Source organism: Fusarium subglutinans (genome assembly GCF_013396075.1).
Source record: "Fusarium subglutinans strain NRRL 66333 chromosome Unknown NRRL66333_c0000167, whole genome shotgun sequence".
In the NCBI taxonomy this organism is placed as follows: domain Eukaryota; kingdom Fungi; phylum Ascomycota; class Sordariomycetes; order Hypocreales; family Nectriaceae; genus Fusarium; species Fusarium subglutinans.
Window position 1 is genome coordinate 47,821 of NW_023502230.1, and position 18,412 is coordinate 66,232.

At 50.7% G+C, this 18,412-nt stretch overlaps 6 protein-coding genes across 6 annotated transcripts; 3 read left to right on the forward strand and 3 right to left on the reverse strand.

The window, feature by feature from the left end:
* Nucleotides 1-857: 857 nt before the first annotated feature.
* Nucleotides 858-8,020, forward strand: FSUBG_10077 (transport USO1; the record flags this gene model as incomplete). The annotated part of the gene is made up of 2 exons (XM_036674619.1): nucleotides 858-958; nucleotides 1,015-8,020. The coding sequence occupies 2 exons, from the start codon at nucleotides 858-860 to the stop codon at nucleotides 8,018-8,020; spliced, it is 7,107 nt and encodes a 2,368-aa protein (XP_036534433.1).
* Nucleotides 8,021-8,567: 547 nt separating this feature from the next.
* FSUBG_10078 (dash complex subunit dad3) lies at nucleotides 8,568-8,910 on the forward strand (the record flags this gene model as incomplete). Its single annotated transcript, XM_036674620.1, has 2 exons — nucleotides 8,568-8,672; nucleotides 8,740-8,910. 2 exons carry the CDS (start codon nucleotides 8,568-8,570, stop codon nucleotides 8,908-8,910), a joined length of 276 nt encoding a protein of 91 aa, XP_036534434.1.
* Nucleotides 8,911-9,171: 261 nt separating this feature from the next.
* On the reverse strand, nucleotides 9,172-10,741 carry FSUBG_10079 (30S ribosomal S5 protein; the record flags this gene model as incomplete). Its single annotated transcript, XM_036674621.1, has 2 exons — nucleotides 9,172-9,392; nucleotides 9,454-10,741. 2 exons carry the CDS (start codon nucleotides 10,739-10,741, stop codon nucleotides 9,172-9,174), a joined length of 1,509 nt encoding a protein of 502 aa, XP_036534435.1.
* Nucleotides 10,742-11,633: 892 nt separating this feature from the next.
* Nucleotides 11,634-11,867, forward strand: FSUBG_10080 (uncharacterized protein; the record flags this gene model as incomplete). The annotated part of the gene is made up of 1 exon (XM_036674623.1): nucleotides 11,634-11,867. One exon carries the CDS (start codon nucleotides 11,634-11,636, stop codon nucleotides 11,865-11,867), a length of 234 nt encoding a protein of 77 aa, XP_036534436.1.
* Nucleotides 11,868-12,684: 817 nt separating this feature from the next.
* On the reverse strand, nucleotides 12,685-13,814 carry FSUBG_10081 (uncharacterized protein; the record flags this gene model as incomplete). The annotated part of the gene is made up of 3 exons (XM_036674624.1): nucleotides 12,685-12,864; nucleotides 12,913-13,488; nucleotides 13,542-13,814. 3 exons carry the CDS (start codon nucleotides 13,812-13,814, stop codon nucleotides 12,685-12,687), a joined length of 1,029 nt encoding a protein of 342 aa, XP_036534437.1.
* Nucleotides 13,815-14,315: 501 nt separating this feature from the next.
* FSUBG_10082 (aimless (aleA)) lies at nucleotides 14,316-17,444 on the reverse strand (the record flags this gene model as incomplete). The annotated part of the gene is made up of 4 exons (XM_036674625.1): nucleotides 14,316-14,405; nucleotides 14,460-16,222; nucleotides 16,539-16,863; nucleotides 17,007-17,444. The coding sequence occupies 4 exons, from the start codon at nucleotides 17,442-17,444 to the stop codon at nucleotides 14,316-14,318; spliced, it is 2,616 nt and encodes an 871-aa protein (XP_036534438.1).
* Between the last annotated feature and the right edge of the window lie 968 nt (nucleotides 17,445-18,412).

An 18,412-nucleotide genomic window follows, 5' to 3' on the forward strand; every position in this document is an offset into this window, starting at 1 on the left:
AAATAAAGCGATTTGATTTGATACATGCCATCGTTCTAATAGGTTCCTATAAGAGACAAGAAAATTTAATGCCAAGCTTGATCCTAGACGACAAAAGCATCTAGGTAAGCCAGCCTGAGCTCGAGGTAATATTGAATGCTTTCGTTCGGCCACCGTCTGGTACTCGGTAGACATTATTGAAATGCGTAATGTGATGGCAACTGGACTTGCTCACCCTCAACGTCACCTAATTACCAGGGCATCAGAGCGGTAGGCACAGGTGCTTTGTTTAGATTTGCTCGATGCAGCCGCGAGCAAGGTCATGATCCTTGCTGAATTCCACAATGATGTATTTCATAGGCCCCTCTTCACAGGGCGGTCCCAAAGGCCCTCAATTCGTGGTGTGATCTGCTCTGTTGTGAGCTTGTGATTTGCCAATGTCAACCGGGGGTGCGGTACAACGACAGCCTAACGTCGAGTTGATTGTCAGTGCGGGAGGTTGCTCGGCAACCAACCGGGCCCGAAACAAAAAATAAACCAGGTTGCAGTTACCGCAACGGACAGCCAAAGATTGAGTTATAGCTTCTCCCAACGCCATCTGAATTAAACAATGCAACCAACTTTGATGCTCTAACTTCGTACCCTCCAAGTCCATCATCCTCCTGTATCTGATACCCTCTTGAATTGTTTGTTATACTACCTGCTTTCCTGCTTGTTGCAACGCATATATTCAGATACTCACACCGCATTCCTCAATCCCCACCGACTTTGTTTGCTCTCTTGTAAATAGCGTGGCTGCGGCGCCGTCCGCATTCTTGCTATTGAGACCAATACGCTTCTCACATACCATTACTTGTTTCCAAGGAACCAGGACAGAAATGTCTTCATCTGAGCGAGACAGTTTCTACGACGGGGACTTTCAGCTGAGACATCAACAGTCGGCTTCTTCAGATCCCAATTTTCGAGCACTTGTTCCAATGTAAGTTTTCTTGTATATGCCCTCATGCGTCTCTTGCGCCGACTAACAGGGAACAGGTGGGACAGCTCTGACCCCGAACGCTGCCCCCCTCCGCTGCCTCTCAATCCGGGGTCGCCATTAACTTCACGTGTTGGAACTTCGAGCGCCATCGCATCTGCTCACGCTGCACTTAACGAGCGGGCGAGAGAAAGCACCATGGTTCCTACCAAGAGGATAGAGTCCCCAACAAAGGGACATCGCCGACTGCAGTCTTCAGTCCGTGATATCAGCTTGATGATCGAGGGTGCTAGCGGCCACAGCTCGCCATCGCGATCACCAGAGCGTCAACAGCGCCCAGAGACGCCCTCTCGGTCGCGGGATGTTGATAATCGGCCAAACGAAAAGGACTCGGTTGTGTCAAGCACGACACCAGTACCTGGACCCAGCTTGACGCCGATTCTGCGTCCTGCAGTTCGACGACCTCCTCCTCAAAGCATCCTCGGCGAAAACACACCGCCGCAATCGTCCACCATGCTGGCTCTTCAGCACATGACCTCATCCACACCTATCAAAGAACCAGAGAACCCTCTTACAGATATCACAAATGGCTCATTAACCTTGTCAAAAGGTCCCCAGAACCTAGAAGCGTTGTCTGATCAAATTCTCAGCCTGACTAGCATTGCGACAGGACTTCAGAAGGAGATGTCTCAGTTGAGCCGTCGAAGCAGGGACAATGCTACGGATCTTCTTAGCCTCAAAGAGGCTACAAATTCGAGAGATGAAGATATCCGCAGAAGCCTCAGAGAGCTTTTGGGAAGTCACGGCAATGGCAACGATGGCCACAATAGGCTCCCTCCAGCTCGCGACCCCTTTGGAGGATATTTCCTAGACAACAAGCCACACAATCTCTCTCCACCAAGCACCAGGGGTTTTCATCTCCCTAGAATTCCCTCTCCCAAGAGCTTTGGCGACTCAATTGAGCGAGGGTCCATCAGCACACCCTCTCTTGCTGGCTCTGAGGCGCCACCCTCCGTCATTCTTCTGGAGCGAATCATTCGGGAGATGGGCACCAAGGAAGGGCAGGAGTCTCTGCTCGGCCGGTTACAGGAAGTTTCCAATAAACTGTCTGGCATGGCCACATCCCAGAAGCTGGACGAAGTCATTGAACAGGTGAAGGCTCAGTCCGAGCAGGCCATTATCCTCGGAAACTCTCTCGGCAGTCCTCATGCGAGCCGGTCTCGTAACCTCAGCTTTGAGTCAGAAAACAGCCGAAGCGATGCCATGCAGGGCCAAGCAAGGAGCGCCGTTTCCCAGCGCGTTGAGCACATTATGAGGAATGAGGCTCGTCGAAATTCGGAGCCATCAGCTCGTGGTGCTGAAATTTTGAATGACGACCTCATTAGCATCATTCGCTCTGTCAAAGACAGTGTCTCTCAAGGCGGAGGTCTTACTGCCGAAGTCAAGGCTCTTGTCCGCGAACTGCGAGGCGAGGTCTTGGGCATGGGTCGCGAGATTGGCCGACGGCTCGAGCAGCAAGCATCTCGAAGAGGTGTTGAAGATCATGATACTCCGAGCAAAGATGAAGTCGCTCGTGTTATCGACGAGGGGCTTGAGCAAATGAAGGATCAGCTGAATCATGTTCTCCGCGAGCACAGACGCCAGTCAGCTGCTTCGGTCAACACTCAGAAAAGCGCTGTCGACTACCAAGAAATATACAATGCCATGAGAGCGGCCATTCAAGACAACGAGTCAACCAAAAGCAACTTACCCGACCTGAGCCGAGAAGATGTCATCGAAGCGGTCAGAGACGCCTGGGAGAACTATAAGCCTGAGATCGAAGTACAGCAGCTCGGGCTCGAGAGGGACGAAGTCTTGGCTTGCCTGAAGCAGGGCCTTCAGGAATATGCGCCCCGCGATGACCATCCTCCCGCTGTGACTCGGGACGAGGTTTTCACTGCCGTTGTAGATGGTCTGAAGCACTTTGTTCCTCCTCAGGTTGATCAGCCTGCCACTCTTTCAAGGGAGGAAATCATTGACGCAGTTCGTGACTGTCTTGAGGAGTTTGAATTCCCCGTTGCCCCAGGTGCTGGAAACGACATCACTCATGAGGACGTTGTACACGCCGTTAGGGAAGGCCTCCAGGACCTCGATGTCCACTCCAGCCGGGCTCTGGTACCCGCTTCCGCAAGCAATGATGATGTTGCTGATCGCCTCCGGGAGATCATGGAATTTCTGCGACATGAGTTCAAGACGTTGTCTGAAGAGACTAAAGAGACCGTCGCGGCCAATGGACGTGAGACTGAGCAGGTACGGGATGTGACCAAGGACGGTTTTGAGAACCTTCGACAAGCTATGGAGAGCTATGTTGACCGTGCCACTGGCGCTGCTGGCCAGGAAGAGTTTATGGATGACCTTTTGAAGTCTCTGGAAGATTTCAAGGATGAGATGGCAGGTATTGTCTCAACCACCAACCAAGAATCTCGTGAGCAGCTTCAGGCCGAGCTCGAGGGTCTCCGCGAAATCGTCAACTCATCTATGGTGCCTGCGTTGCCACCTCAGACCAACAACACAGAGGTTCTAGAAGCTTTGAACACCGGCTTCAACAATTTGCGGCAAGAGGTTTTGCGACCACGCGCCGAGACAAGTGAAATCCTTGACGCACTCAATGACGGCCTCAACGACCTCCGGGCAGGCATGGACCGTATCACGAACAAGCCTACCGACTTGACCGCCAATGATGAGATTCTTGAAGCACTCAAGACTGGACTCGACTCCGTCAGAGCTGATATTGAATCCATTCGCGACAGCAGTAATGACCGCGCCGTTGCCACGCTGGAGTCTACACCTCCTGCCAACGACGAAGTTCTTGAAGCACTGAAATCAGGACTCAGTGGTGTACGAGCTGATATCGAAGCACTTCGAGATAGTCAGACAGAGAAAGCGGTCGCTGTGGTTGAGCCAAAGGAGAACGATGAGGTTCTCGAGGCCTTGAAGAATGGCCTCGATGCTCTCCGTGTTGACATCGAAGCTATTCGTGTAAGCACCTCTGAAAAGCCCGTTGCACCTGTGGACAACACCACCAACGACGAGGTGATTGAGGCTCTCAAGAACGGGCTTGACTCTCTCCGGGTTGATATTGAAGCCGTTCGTGAAAGCAGCGAAAAGGCTATCGCACCAGTCGACAACTCATCCAGCACAGAGTTCATCGAAGCTTTGAAGAACGGACTTGAGTCACTGAAGGCTGATATTGAATTATCTCGTGACAACAGCGATCGTGCTGCACTCGGCGAGGACGCCTCAAACGACGAGGTCATAGTCACTCTGAAGAATGGCCTTGATTCCCTCCATGCCGAAATCGCAGCTCTTGCAGCTCAGGAGAAGCCTGATACTCCCATAGAGAACACTTCCAACGACGAGGTTATCGTTACCTTGAAAAATGGTCTTGACTCTCTTCACGCCGAGATGGTAGCAATCGCTACTGCCCAAAAGGAAGCAGCCGCCCCAGCCGACAACACCACCAATGATGAAGTCATCGAGGCCCTTAAGAATGGCCTTGATTCTCTACGGACCGACATCGAAGGACTACAAGAAAGCAACCAGAAAGCTCTGGCCCCAGTTCCAGATACCAAGCCAAACGATGAGGTCCTGGATGCTCTCAGGACAGGATTAGAGTCCCTCCGTTCAGACATCGAAACTCTCCGAGAAAGCAACAATGAACGAGCCATTGCACCTGCAGAATCAGCCACCGACGAGAAGATCCTCGATGCTCTCAAAACCGGCCTTGAATCTGTTCGTTCCGACATTGAGGCCTTGCGGGATAGCAACAGTGAGCGGGCCCTTGCCGCAGTGTCAAATGACAAAACAGAGGATGACGGACCTTCCGAGAAGATCAAGTCGGATGACATCAAGAACCTCGAGGTGTTGATCGCAGGACTTGCCATCAAAATCGACTCTGTGAAGTCCGAGAACGAGGGTGTCCAGAAAGATGATTTGTCTCGTATGGAGGATTTACTTCGCACAGTTCAGGACAGCGTTGACGAGATCGCCTCCCGAGAGACACTCACAAGATCGGCTTCGGTAAAGAAGAAGAAGGAGGATGGAGAAGAAGGGACCGCTCGTGCAATTGTGGGAGACGGCGATGAGCCTGCATCAAAGGAGGACATGCAAGCCATCGAGACTATCCTGCGCAACACCAAAGGCCAATTGGACGATCTGATTGATGGCGAGCAAGCCGTTCGAAAGGACCACATCGATAATGTGGAGGCCTTGCTTCTTGAGACTCGTGAGACTATGGGATCCCTTACTACTCAATTGGAGACGGTGTCCCGGAAAGAGGAGGTCACGGCCTTGGAAACTCTTCTTGGTCAAGTCTCAACTAGACTTGATGAGATGAAGGAACACGCCACCAAAGAGAGTGAGAATCCCGACAAGGTCAGCAAGGCTGATGTCGAGGCAGTTGAAACCTTGGCTCTTGAAGTCAAGACAGCTCTCGAATCTTTTACCAGCACCGACCTCGCTCTCCTCGCGCGCAAGGAAGACATTACCAGCCTGGAGGCTCTTCTTGTCAAGAAAGAAGATCTTACTGGCTTAGAGTCTATTGTCAAAGACTTTCAAGATAAGCTGGATACCACAGTTGACGCTCAGACCAAGGCCATCGCAGTCCGTGATGAGGAGAGCACCTCCGTTGGCGAGCGAGTCACCGAGGTCAAAACCTTCCTTGAGGAACTGCAGGGAACCATCAACGTCAAGCTTGAAGAGGGCGCAACTGGTGTCGAGAGCATTAGCAAGCTCCTTGAGACTGTCGGTGAGAAGATCAACAAGAACGAGAACGTCCACCAGGACCTCAAGGACATGCTTGACACCATCAAGACCGAATTTGAGGACTCGAAGGCTGTTGTGTCTGGCGTCAAGGTTGAGTCCAACGAGAAACTTCAAGAGGCAACCGAGACTCTAAGCACCAAGCTCGACGAGAAGATTGGTGAGCTCATTGCCAAGTATGAGACTCTTCAGACTACCCTTGATGATAGAAGCAAGGTCAGCGAAGCCCGGGACGAGGCTATGGAGGCAGCCGTTGTAAGCTCTAAATCTGTCACAGATGAGCTCAAGCTTCTTATTGATACTCTCGGCTCTACTGTCACCGATTCTCTGGAGAAGATGGAGGAGGCTTCTAAGACTGTCTTCACCAAGGTGGAGGAGCTTGTGGCCCGCAGTGAAGAGACCCACACCGAGGGCAAGGCCGAGCATCAGCAAACCCGCGACCAAATCACTGAGGCCCTGACGGCTGTTGAGAGCTTGAAAGGAGAGGTCGGCGAGTCTCATCCCAAGATTCTCGAATCTGTCAAGGATCTTCTTCTGCTTGTCGGTGAACACTACGAACACTCCAAGTCTTCGACCACCGAAATTCAGGACAAGATTGTCGAGCACAAGTCTCCTGAAGAGCTCATGACTCTCCTGACGCTTCTCACTGATGACAAGTTTCATAACACACATGTTCATGAGAAGTTGGATAAGCTTATCGAGCAGATCTACAATGACTCGGAAGTCAAGGAACGCCTCGACAAAATTATCGAGGAAAAGTACAACGACACAGAGGTTCAGGAGAAACTAGACAAGATCATCGATGAGAAGTACGACGATTCTCAGGTGCATGAGAAGCTCGCTACCATCATCGAGTCCAAGTATGATGATTCGGAGATTCGGGAAAAGCTGGAGAAGATTATTGAATCTAAGTACGACGACGCCGAGGTGCGGGCCAAGCTTGACAAGATCATCGAAGAAAAATATGACGATGCGCCAATCAAGGAAATCCTTGGCGTGCTTGTTGAGCAGAAGTACGACGATACGCCCGTCCGTGACAAGCTTGACCTGATCATGGACTCCAAGTACGATGATAGTTTGGTCCGTGAGAAGCTCGATCTGGTTCTGGATGGCCGATATGACGACGCTGTCGTTCAAGAGAAGCTCGACAAATTGGTCGACCACAGCGCCGTTGCCGATCATGCCTTCAGCCGCCTTGATACGCTGGATAAGGTTCATGCATCAGTAGTCCAGACAGCTGCTGATATTTCCGAGTTCCTCTCAGCTCAGAAGCAGCGAATTGAGCAGGCTCACGAAGACCATACCAAGACTCTCCAAGAGACCATGGCATCTGTGGAACGCAAGCTTGCGGAGAAGGATCACGTTGAGGCAGCAGTTGCAAGTCTCCGAGACGAGGAGGAGAGACTTCGACAGAGTGTTATGACGTTGAGAACAGAACAAGAAAGCCTGATACGCCAGAAGACACGGTTGACTGGTGATGTCTCTTCCCTCGAGACGGCCCTTTATATGCGCAAGGAGGAACTCTACGACATGGAATCTCGTGCTGAAAACCTGGAGCGTCGAATCCTCGAGGGTGTTATGGACCATTCTCGAGTCCTTCTCATGGCAAAGGCTAACAGGAACGGTGGCGATGCTATGAGCCGCAAACGTGTCAGAAAGCCTGCCAACGAAGAGGAGTCTCCGGAAGCAGGTGCACATGGCCGCAAGTCCATGGTGGGCATGGCACTGAATGCTAAACGTAACCTGGCTGCTCCAGTACAGAACGGAGCAGGTCGCAGAATTGTTTCGCTCAGCCAGATCAACAACAATGTGGGTTCTGGAGGTGTCAAGCGCAGTCAGAGCGTACGAACCCCCTTGGGCGGCGGTAAAACATACCGCAAGCGAAGCTGGGGTGGTAATCTCGACAAAGGCCTCGCTGACAATGACAAAGAGAATACTGTCAACGAGACTGTCGAGGAGGTTGATGAGGCAGATGTCAAGTCAGCAACAACGCCGGAGGCGACAGAAGCTCCTGCAGACGAGACAATAGTCATGGAACCTCCAGCCAATGATGAGGAAGCGAATGGTGGTCAGGGCGGCGACAGCGACAACGAAACCTTGAGACGAAGCAGTCGAGGTACCGTAGTCACGAACAGCACCGATATGTATACGGATGGTGACGAGGATAGTGAGTACAGTTATACCGAAAGCGAGTGGACAGAGAGCAATGTTGGGACTGATGCAGGATCAGTGCAAGGCAACGAGGTAGTGGTCTATGGGAATTAACGCGGAGGAGTAATGACGACAAGCTTGATTTAGCTGGGATACCATTCATGTTTATTTTTGAGATGGAACCGAGACAAAGGAGGCTTGAGTTTGGTGCATTATTGATTGTATGACGAGCGAGCGTTCAGGATTGGCATGGGTTTTGATCGAATTGGAGACACTTTCCCTTTTTCCTTAGTATTTGCGATCTGCTTAGGTCGGGTTTGACGAGAATAATGTTTTCTTGACAACTTTAGTAACAAAAGAATGTACGAATCAATAACTTTACTCTGGACTGAGACTGTGCTTGTGGCCTACAAAGGTCTAACTACCTACTTACCTTACCTCGGTGAGGTGAGGTGAGCAGACCGAGGTCCACTTCATTGACCACCCGCTGAACTGTCTTATCTTATCAGTAACTGAATCGAACGACGTGCCCCTCCAGCAACCGCGCCTAGCTTAGTAGGTATGTAGGATAAACATATAATTTGTGGACCAAGATTCAATCAACATCGAACATAATCCACGGCTTGTCTTCCCGTACCGTCAATCAATCACAATAATCGCCATGGATCAAACCCAAGCAGGGGGGCTCCTTGATCCTCCTGAGCTCACGCCACTCGAGCAAGAGGTTTTGGACGAGTATGAACGCTTGGCCGATAACATGAACAAAGTGCGTCTGCCTCATTATCCTGGCTGGATAAATTCAGAAAGACAAGACAGACTGATATTATTCCCAGCTCGCCACTATCCTCGAACATCTTGCCTCGAACCCTAGTACAGAAATTCTGGACGGCCTCCGTGAGCTCGAGCGCAAGACGAGTCTGGCCTTTACTCTCCTCAAAGCCAGTGTTTACAGCATAGTCTTGCAACAGGAGATTGACTGGGGTGACGGATCGACAGCCCAATGAGTTTAAATGAATCAAACAAGAACGAGAAGGCAGCTTTGTGGTGGAAGATACAAGGATTGATACCCAACCAAATATGATGCGCGAAACGATACCTTCTTTCACATGGCAATACGACAGACATTTGATGTCAAGTGATGATACGTCGACTATACCATTTTTTTTTTTACCATACCGACGGCATCAAAGAAAGATCTCTCTATTACAGGCTACAGATACACGTTTTTTTATTTGGTGATACAGGTGGTTTGTGTGAGAGTGGGTTTAATATACAGCTCCTCCATAGTAGACCTTGCGCACGTCCACCAGCTTCTTGCCCCGGCCGATAGCGATCTGCTCGGGGTCGGGCTGATTGGTCAGCGCTTGGTATGCCGCCTTGACGGAGTTCATGGGGTTCTTGGATCGGGGCATGCGAGCAGCGATGTCGTGGATACCGGCGGCGCGGCACATCTCGAAGATACGGTGAGGGCAGCGAAGTCCAAAGCCTGGGAGGGAGGGGGTTAGCTAGCATGATCGCGTGATTGCCGGTGATGAATGGATACATACCGGGAGGACGGGCCATTAGTTCGACTACAGTGCCTGAGATCTTGGCAGACACATTACCATAGATAGTACGGTTCTCATATCGTCGGACGGGTTTCATGTTGCGGATGGCCAACATCTGAGCTGTCTCCTCAGCCACACCGGCCTCAGTAGACTTTGCCATTCCAAGTCCTAGACGCCCATTGCCGTTACCTGCGATGGCAACCACCGAGGTACTGCGGACCTTGCCCAAACGAGTTTGGTTGGAGACCCAACGGGTCACAAGACCTTTGGTCAGCAGCGAGCGAATTTCCTTGAGGCTCATGCCTGTCAGGCGCTTGATCTCTTGGTACTTGCCCGAGTCATCCTGGCCCTGATCCTCGGGGTCAACGGCGTGCTTGTACAAGCCTGTGACACCAGGAACCTTGCCGAGGTCAGGAGCCTCGGCCGTGTAGGTCCGATCAACACCCGCGGGGCCATCCTGGATGAGCTCAAGGTTCGAGGGCTCGACCTCACCCTGACTGCTGAAGCCAACAATCTTGTCGAGCTCGGCCTCCCATGCCTGGTCAACAGCCTCATCCAACTTCTCAGCCTGGGAACGAGTCATGAACTCGGGACCCTTATCGTTTGCACTGGGCTCAGGACCGTCCTCGGCGATAATGTAGCGTTTGATCAGTTCGGGGTCCTTTTCAATATCCTTGAGCTCATCCTCGGTGAGATCTATCAAGTCCTCTCCCTGGCTCTCCTTCACACGTCGCAGTGCTCGGACCATGGCTCGGGTAAGTTGGTCGCTCGTCTTCTTGTCAGTGATCTTCATCATTCTTTGTCCGTAATTGTCGATCCATTCACTCTTGTCAGGCCATTGCACCTCTCTCGGGGTGCCTTCGATCTCCGGCTTGATATCGTAGCGGGGGTCCAGCACGGTATAATCCTCGATGTATGTTGGCTTGTAGGGGTCGTCACGTAACCGACCCTGAATGATCATGTCTTCAGGGCTGACGGCTTTCTCGCCCAACTCGATAGCCTCAAGTTGCTCCGGTGTGTAAGAGGCCTTGAGGTTCTCGATATCCTGCTTGGACAGGTCGGCAAACTTGTCCTGCTTGTACTTGTCCATGCCCGCCGTAGATTCACCCGACTCCTTGATCAGACCTAGCTCCTGGGCCGTGACATTTCGAAACCGAGACTTTCGCTTCGACCTGGGTGGTGTGCTGTGGAATTGACTACATTGTACGAGAGGGACGGTGACTGAAGCGGTTCGAGATGAGGCGATGCACCTGCCGAGGAGGTTGCGCGCCGGACGTGCGACGCTCATGGTCGGCAGGAGGTCGAGGAGTATTAATTCGACGAGGGGCCAGCGGCAATGGAAGAGGAGGAGGAGGAGGAGGAGGAGGAGGAGGAGGAGGCTCTCTCTCTCTGTCGTATCTCTCTCACACGAGCTAGAGATTTTTTGGGGACCCAAGAAATGGATGGTTCTCAATTGACATGATCCCCATGCGGTTAGCGGTCGATGGACAGCAAAAGCCAATCAAATCACGACTTCTATCAACTTAACCATGGAAGCCACCTAGAGCCGACCCTGGAACTTCCATTCTCCGTTCATAATCACGTGTTCAAGAATATGCTTGTCTAAATCAACCTCATCCATTGTCGGAACGTTCCTTGAAGCCACCGAATGGCCTCAACCTCCTCACTCAGCATCAGTGACGCCATCATGTGAAGCCCAATGAGTGTGATTGAACGGTTTCTTCTTCTGTTTAGGTACTAGCCGCTTGCTTTATCGTACGTACTCTCACAATTGTATCGCCAGCCATAGGTAGCCAATCATGAGCCACCTTCACATCGGTCGACTTTTGTTACAAGGTGAAACGTCTCAGTAACACCCCTGGGAGCCAAGCGACTGTTAGGGGTCTTCCACCGTTGTCACCACTCACTGCTGTGGACCATTTACCACATTCGCCTCGCGTCCCGTCTGCCACTTTGACTCTTTTTCTCTTCCCATAGCTATCTCCATCTCTTTACGTCTTTATTCTATTCCATTCAAAGAACATATTATCTTCCATTCATTCCTATTCTGTACGTGACTGGCGCACTGTACGGCTTAATTGAAATTGAAAAATACGGCATTCCTTTATCAAAAAATACTCTTCCTAATACTACAACGACAAACTCATCCTCGCCAAACATAAGTTACCTTGTCGCCCACGATGGGTCAATTCGACTGGTTCTCCTCCATCGGCGCCACAGACGAAGCTGTTGCTGTCCTCAATGACCAACCCATTATTTTCACCATACTCTTGGTCGTCCTTGTGGCTGTCATTCTGCAGATCGTACTTCTCTGGTACATTCACTATGCAACCATGAAGCCCGAGCAGCGCAAAGCAAAACAGGACAAGAAGGATAAGAAGAAAGCGGGCAAGACAGCAAAGCCAAGCAAATAAGCACTATCTGCGCAGTATCTCTTCAGCAATTATCAACGGCAATCTTTGTCCTGGCCCATGACACTTATTTGCAATCTTATCGACTTCATATTCAACGTCACATCGGCCTCACGATTTCTATAGAACAGGCTCAAACGTCATGCTACGCTTGCCTCTCCCATACGCTATCTATAATATATCAATCTTTCTTAGAGTATCGCCAAATCCCGCCATTCTGGTCAAATCTCTTTTCAGTTTCCTAGTGACACGTTTTCACCATCGGATGCTAGTCTAAGTTACACTGATTGTCGCAGATCAGCCAGTGGTCCAGACTCGGGAAGTTTGCTGGGTCGACTACTGTCTCTTGTCTTGTTGCGAAGTCAACACCCTGCCTCATCCAAGCTTGTTCAAGTGGCATCTCATTCATAAATTCCATTGTGTCAAAACCGGTTCCAAGCCGACCACTTTCACCAAGCCATGGCTCTGGCCAACCTATGGAGGCTGGGCTGTTTGTAGCATCGATCCATAGATGCTGATGCGCCCCGGCAACTTCGAGATCTAAATCCGTTATTGCTCCGTGATGCTCCTCAGCCTTCGCAATATCGAGGTAATCATCCATGACTTCCCAGCTCACATTCATCATTGTACTCCTCTGACTTTTTTGATGGACGCATTCGTCTGATTCTGACACTTTTTTATCCGTTGCTCCAATTGACGGCTGTGTTCCAAGAAAAACAAACTCTTGGCCCGAAATGCGAGAATTTCGGGTCGGGAACATGATTCCCTTTGGCGTTCTCCTATTTGTTGGAGGCATATTGACATGTAGAAGAAGCACCTCCTAAGCCTTTCTTTCCAGTATGTCCACAGAGCCGTTTTTTGCACTCTGGGGGCGAGAATAAGCCTCGTAGCCCGATGCTAGATGAGTCACTTGCTGTCTGAGCACCGGGGATTCGGCATGCTGCATACTTGCTAAGGATGTGGCAATGATGGGCAGTAGTTCGGCGCGGTCCGATATGCTCTGCTTCTCTTATTAGCGACTGAAATAGATAATTGCCGAGACCCATACCTTGAGATAAGGCATATGAAATACTCCCGGCGCAAGCTTGGTGAGGCAGTAACTGAGCCCGCAACCCCAGACTTGGTAGCCCCTGTACGACCGCTCTGGCGCCAGCATCAACTGCTCAAGGAGAATTTCGATTAGGGACGATGACTGCAGGTCTTTCAATACTTTAACATCCTTAATGGTGTCTTCTCGGAGGAGGGTCTGCGACGCATTCCCGCTCCCTTCTTCGCATGGGGAGTTGAGACTGAACATGAAGCTGTCAATAGCCTGTCGGTCGGCCAGCTCCAGAGTGCTTAGTAGATTGCTCTCGGTACAGCTTTTGACCTTATCCTTTGGATGGCCCCTCTTCTTCCGCCTCTTGCTGGTCTTCAAATACTTTCGAGGCCGTTCTTCTTCTTGAGACACGTTGCGCACATCGATCGACAACGTTAACTTTCGAAATGCAGTAGTATAGGCGGAAACTGGGGCAACGAGAGCCGATGAGAGGTCTGGGTGCTGGAGCGAGAAAGACAGAAGTCCAGGTAGCTGAATTGGACATGGCCGGTTGGGTTCTAGATGAACGCCTAGACGACTCCAAACCTGATCAACTCAGTCACAACTAACTCGGGAGTTCCAAGGCATAGCCAACATACCTCGCAACCGCCGACTGCCTCGGCGATGGCATCGAGATGGAAAGTGTCAAGGATCGGATGCCCATTTATGGCGATAGAAACCTCAAGGCAACAAGCTCCGGGCCGAGTAATCCAAAGATGAGAATCTTCCACTGCTGAGGAGAGGTCTCTGATGGTTGCAATATGCCGTACGCCATCAGGGGCATCAATAATGATCGATGCTGAAGCTGATAGTTCGATATTTGCCTGGTTTGCGATCACGCGAATAGTCGGGAGTCGCAATGCGCACGGCATTGTTATTCCATGCTTAACCAGGCAATGGGAGGTGGAGGTGATGCCTAGGTAGGTATGAAAACTTCCGCGGTGTTGTTGGTGGGAATTGATCTCGAGAATTGCACTTGAGGTCGAGGAAGGAGCTTAGGAGCCGATTGCATCCCAACAACCGACTAACCAAGGTACCCGGGACAGTGGGAAGATGGAAGGAGTGATCTGATAACGTCCATTATCTACTAAGGCAGGCACCAAGGTAGGTGATTTTCCATACGCGGCCATCATCCAATGGAAATGCTATAGGCAGTTGAGAGATATTGATAGATAGATATCGTAGGGTGGATGTCCAAAATAAGTCCCTACTACTAGTAAGTCAACCACATAAATCCTAGGTGTGTACATCATTATCTGGCTATGTTCAGTCCAAGCCAATAGGCGCCCAAAGTCTATAAAATGCCCAATATTTGCATCCATAAGGGTAGTGCGCATGCGTGCTCCGTAAACTCCGTGCAATCAATTGATAGATTACTTTGCAAACCATGGGAACTTCTTCTTGGGCGGCTCAGCAAAATTTCCTGAGCCACTTTCGACTTGCACACTTCGCTGATAAATGTCCTGTACGACGCCGTTAGTTTGTGTCCTTGAGTGATCATGCAACTGAATTCTTACTTCTTCATCTGTTGGCATGCGACAACCCAGAATCAGTTCTCTAGCAGTGTCGTGCTTGGTTAGATTTGGGTATGATGTGCTCTGGCTCTTCATGATTGGTAACAGGACCTCTCCCAGAACCTCAAACTTCTTCCAATTGATGCGATCTCCATCCACACCGACGAATGTTCTGCTTCCCTCCTCTGCTGACACCAAATCTCTTCGATGAAGGGGGATGAAGGGAATCCGGGGGAGGGAAGAGTTTTCCCAGGCTAGGCGGTAGGCGAAATGACTCTTCTGAGTTCCCATCAATATGCCCAACCGCGCAAACCGCTTTTGCACTTCTGCCGGTACTAGTGTTCTCGTCTGATTTAATCGATGAATGGCTGTTCCGTTCACGCCTGCTAGAATGGCTGCCAGCCCATTGTAGTTGTTGAGTTGCCGCAGCTTGAGTGAAATATTCATGAACTTTTCTAATATTAGCGCTCGGTGCTTGGCTTTGTCCCGCAGCAAAATCATGTTGGCAACCCATTTGGCAACATGATTGAAATGGTTGATCATTCGATTCACATTCCGTAAACTCTTGCAACGCTCCTTTTGGGACGCAGATAAGCTGACATGTCGAACAAAATCGCGTATTCGAATTGAGGAAAACATGATCCAATCGATTCTGGTCAGCTCGTCCGCAACATCATCATCGGGGATGTCCATGAATATATGGTAGCGGAATTTGTTCATAGGTAAGTTGTCCGTAGGTTCAAGGTTGCTCGCAGCTCTTTCGTAGTCCTCAAACGTATGAAAATGCACCTGGATCGAGACGCTGCTGCTTCTGTCCGCAAGGGAGACCTCTGAGCTTCCAGATGGTCGAACGTCCATGTCCGACTCCACCGTCAATACACTTACACCCGACGACAGCTCGTTTATGTCCTTTGACAAGATCTCACTTGCGAGCTTATCGCTAGTCTCGTCCGAGTTTGCCCAACCTGTATCGTCATCTTCCACAACATTGAATTGCAGGTGTCGTCGCATATGTTGTGCTGCGATCGAGAAAATCGGTTCTGTACTCAGGTGCCTGATAAACTCCTCCAAGTTTCGTCTCGTTTGAGGACGCGCGAAGTCGCCAGGGTAAAGTGATACCCATTTCGCGACCACCTCGATAATTCGGAGCTGTGTGGCTGTCTTGGAGAGGTAATGCGCTGTCTTATCGTCTCTCACTTTATCCAGTCGGGTTAAAATGGCAGTAAATAGCTCACCAGGAGCTGCAAACTTGCGATAAAGACATAGAAAAACATCAGAGAAGTTGTTGTCAATTCTTGTCAAGCGAGGAGCAAGCAGTCGATCAACTAGCTCATCGAACGTTACGCCTGCCATCTTCGCTTGCTTATCCAGGGTGTTCTCGTCGTTTCTTTGAAGTATCGGTATGTCATCGGAGTATCGGTAGGATTCTGCATCGGACTCATCCACATCCAAGAATGAATCGGTACTGGGTCTATCGAGTCGAATGCCAGGAGTCCTCAACATGTTATTGAGTGTTTGCGCTTGGCCCAATTCTCCTGCCTCGGGATTCGAGCTTGCTGTATGGCCTTGCCTGGGGCTACGGGACGACTGCGCTCGGTAGTTTTCGTTAATTGGTGGATTGGAGAAACCCTTGAGTAAAGAGAAATCGGAGCTTGCTCGACTATGTTTGCTATGTTGGCTAATAGGGCGCCCAGTGCCAACGTCAGGAGCTTCCAAATTGGCAGCAGACTGCGCTCGCCTGCGCGAGAACGTTTCGCCATTTTCTTCTAAACCATAGTTAGCAAGAGTCTGCCGGTTACATCTTCCTCGTGCACTCGCCTCTTCGATGGGCTATTGCGGCCCTCAAGATGGTATGGAGGCACGTTTTGGCAACATCAACGTCATTTGAGGAGATTTTGTAGGTTGAAACACAAGATTTGAAGAGGTGATGATTCGCAATGGCTTCCGCGTTGACCTGCCATTCTGCTTCAGGGGTTTCACATTTGCAAGCCACCAGACTAGCAGGTAAACCAGAGTTCGTGAGAGCCGCTAGAATGGAACGTTTAGCATAGCCTCAACCATTCGAATGGATGGATTTCATACCCAAAGTCTGAGGTAGTTCACGCACGGATTCATGATTGGTGACATCATATAATATAAGAGCAGCATCGACTCGGGGGACGATATGTCCATTGATCTGTTTTGGCCACTGGATGGGCTGCGTAGGGTTCAATTCGAAATACTCCAGGTCCAGCTCGAGTAGAGTTACGGCGTGAGAGTTGTTGTCCACCAGCATGCGGACGCTGGAAGCATTCGAGATAGGTGGGCGAGACAGGCCTAAGACCCGCTGGACAAAGGAGGATTTGCCAACGCCGGTGGAACCGATGACGGCAATGTTGAAACTCTCCATAGTCGGTGATGATTGGGACTGTATAGCGTCAAGCTGTGGTCAGCCGTCTGTCGCAAAACTGCCTCTACCCTCCAAACCCCGGATGACCGTTTTGTTTGAGCAACGCTGCCCCGCGATAGCTACTAGGGTGGGGCCGCATGTGATGGAACATGGTTACATACCCAGTACGAAGAGGGTGTAGCGGTCAAAGATTCTCGTCGTGGAGGCGGCCAGTATTGGCTTGGTTCGTTATCATCGCTGTCGGGCTTCACTTTCTTTCCGCCGCCGCTTTTGCGCTTGGCTTGCTTGGCCGCTTTACCGAAGTTGTGCCCCTTTGTGTCGTGAAAAAGATGCTCGTGGTCCTCGTCTTCTAGCGATTGGTAGACCGAACTTCCATCAGATTGGTCGTCGTCCTCGGAAACTGCAGCAGCTTGAACGGCCGGGTCGTAGGTCTGGAAGAAGGGGTCGTCAATAATTGAACCAACAGAATCTCGATGGCCGTTGGCTGGGGCTGAGGGATCGGAGTCGCTCTCGATGTCGGGGCCTATGGACGCCGGGCCTGAAGCGGCAATGCCTGAAGTTGGGTGAGCATTCTGTGAGTCAACATGGTTGGGTTGCATTGTCGCAACTTCAGCGACTAGGCTGAGTGGTAGAAGATAAACATGGACGGGATAGACTCGATGCCAGCAGGCGCAAATGGCAGATGGAGGGACCAAATCCTTGCGGGGATGGAAGAACTCGTGGAGCTTGCTTGACTAAGGTAAGGTAGGGTAGCTACAGCAGGGGTTCAAGCCCGTAGTAGATTTGTGTGTGAGAGAGAGAATGGAGAAGGGATGAAAACAGTCGAGGTCTGAGTAACGAGAGACAAGACGACACTAAATGAAGAGCGAAATGCTAGCAAACAAGGGAGGGAGACGAATTTACCGTACCTTATTAGTGACTGGGAAGGCTTGCACTGTACTGTGTTGTACAGTACCGGGCTTGGGAAACCAACGGAATGAATTGGTTCGATGTCCAATTGGTGGCAGTTTGGCGGCCTAGTGAGAGGGAGGGATGGATGGATGGATGCGCAGATACCGCGGAAACAAGCACTGCGTCCTTTGGGTGACAGCCAGCAGGTGAGACAAATCGAACGGGTATCTTGAATTAGTATAAAGCACCGAAAGATCAGAACAACAAAGATTGAAGTCCTATCAGCTCGTGCCTCGAGGCACACGCACGCGGGACCACTACCTATTCTGAGGCAATCCCCAATGTAGGTATCAAGACACAGAGTTGAGACACCCAACTCGGAGTACTCGAAACCTACTCGAAACCTATCGTGTTAGTCCAATTCGGCCAACCTCAAACCATAAAACGGAGGCCAAGAGCGTTTACACAACGGGACAATGCATGGCTTTCCGCCCGCAACCGGGAGAACTACCTAATAATGTGCAACCACAGCGGCCCAACTACAGTACTGTGATAGGATACTGCTGGCTGAAGCCCAGCCTGGATTGGGTATGTCTTTGTGTAAATCTGAGGAGGAGGACCTCGAACAGATGTCAGGAGAGGGGAGGAGAGGATGCGCTACGACGCGCTGAAGCGG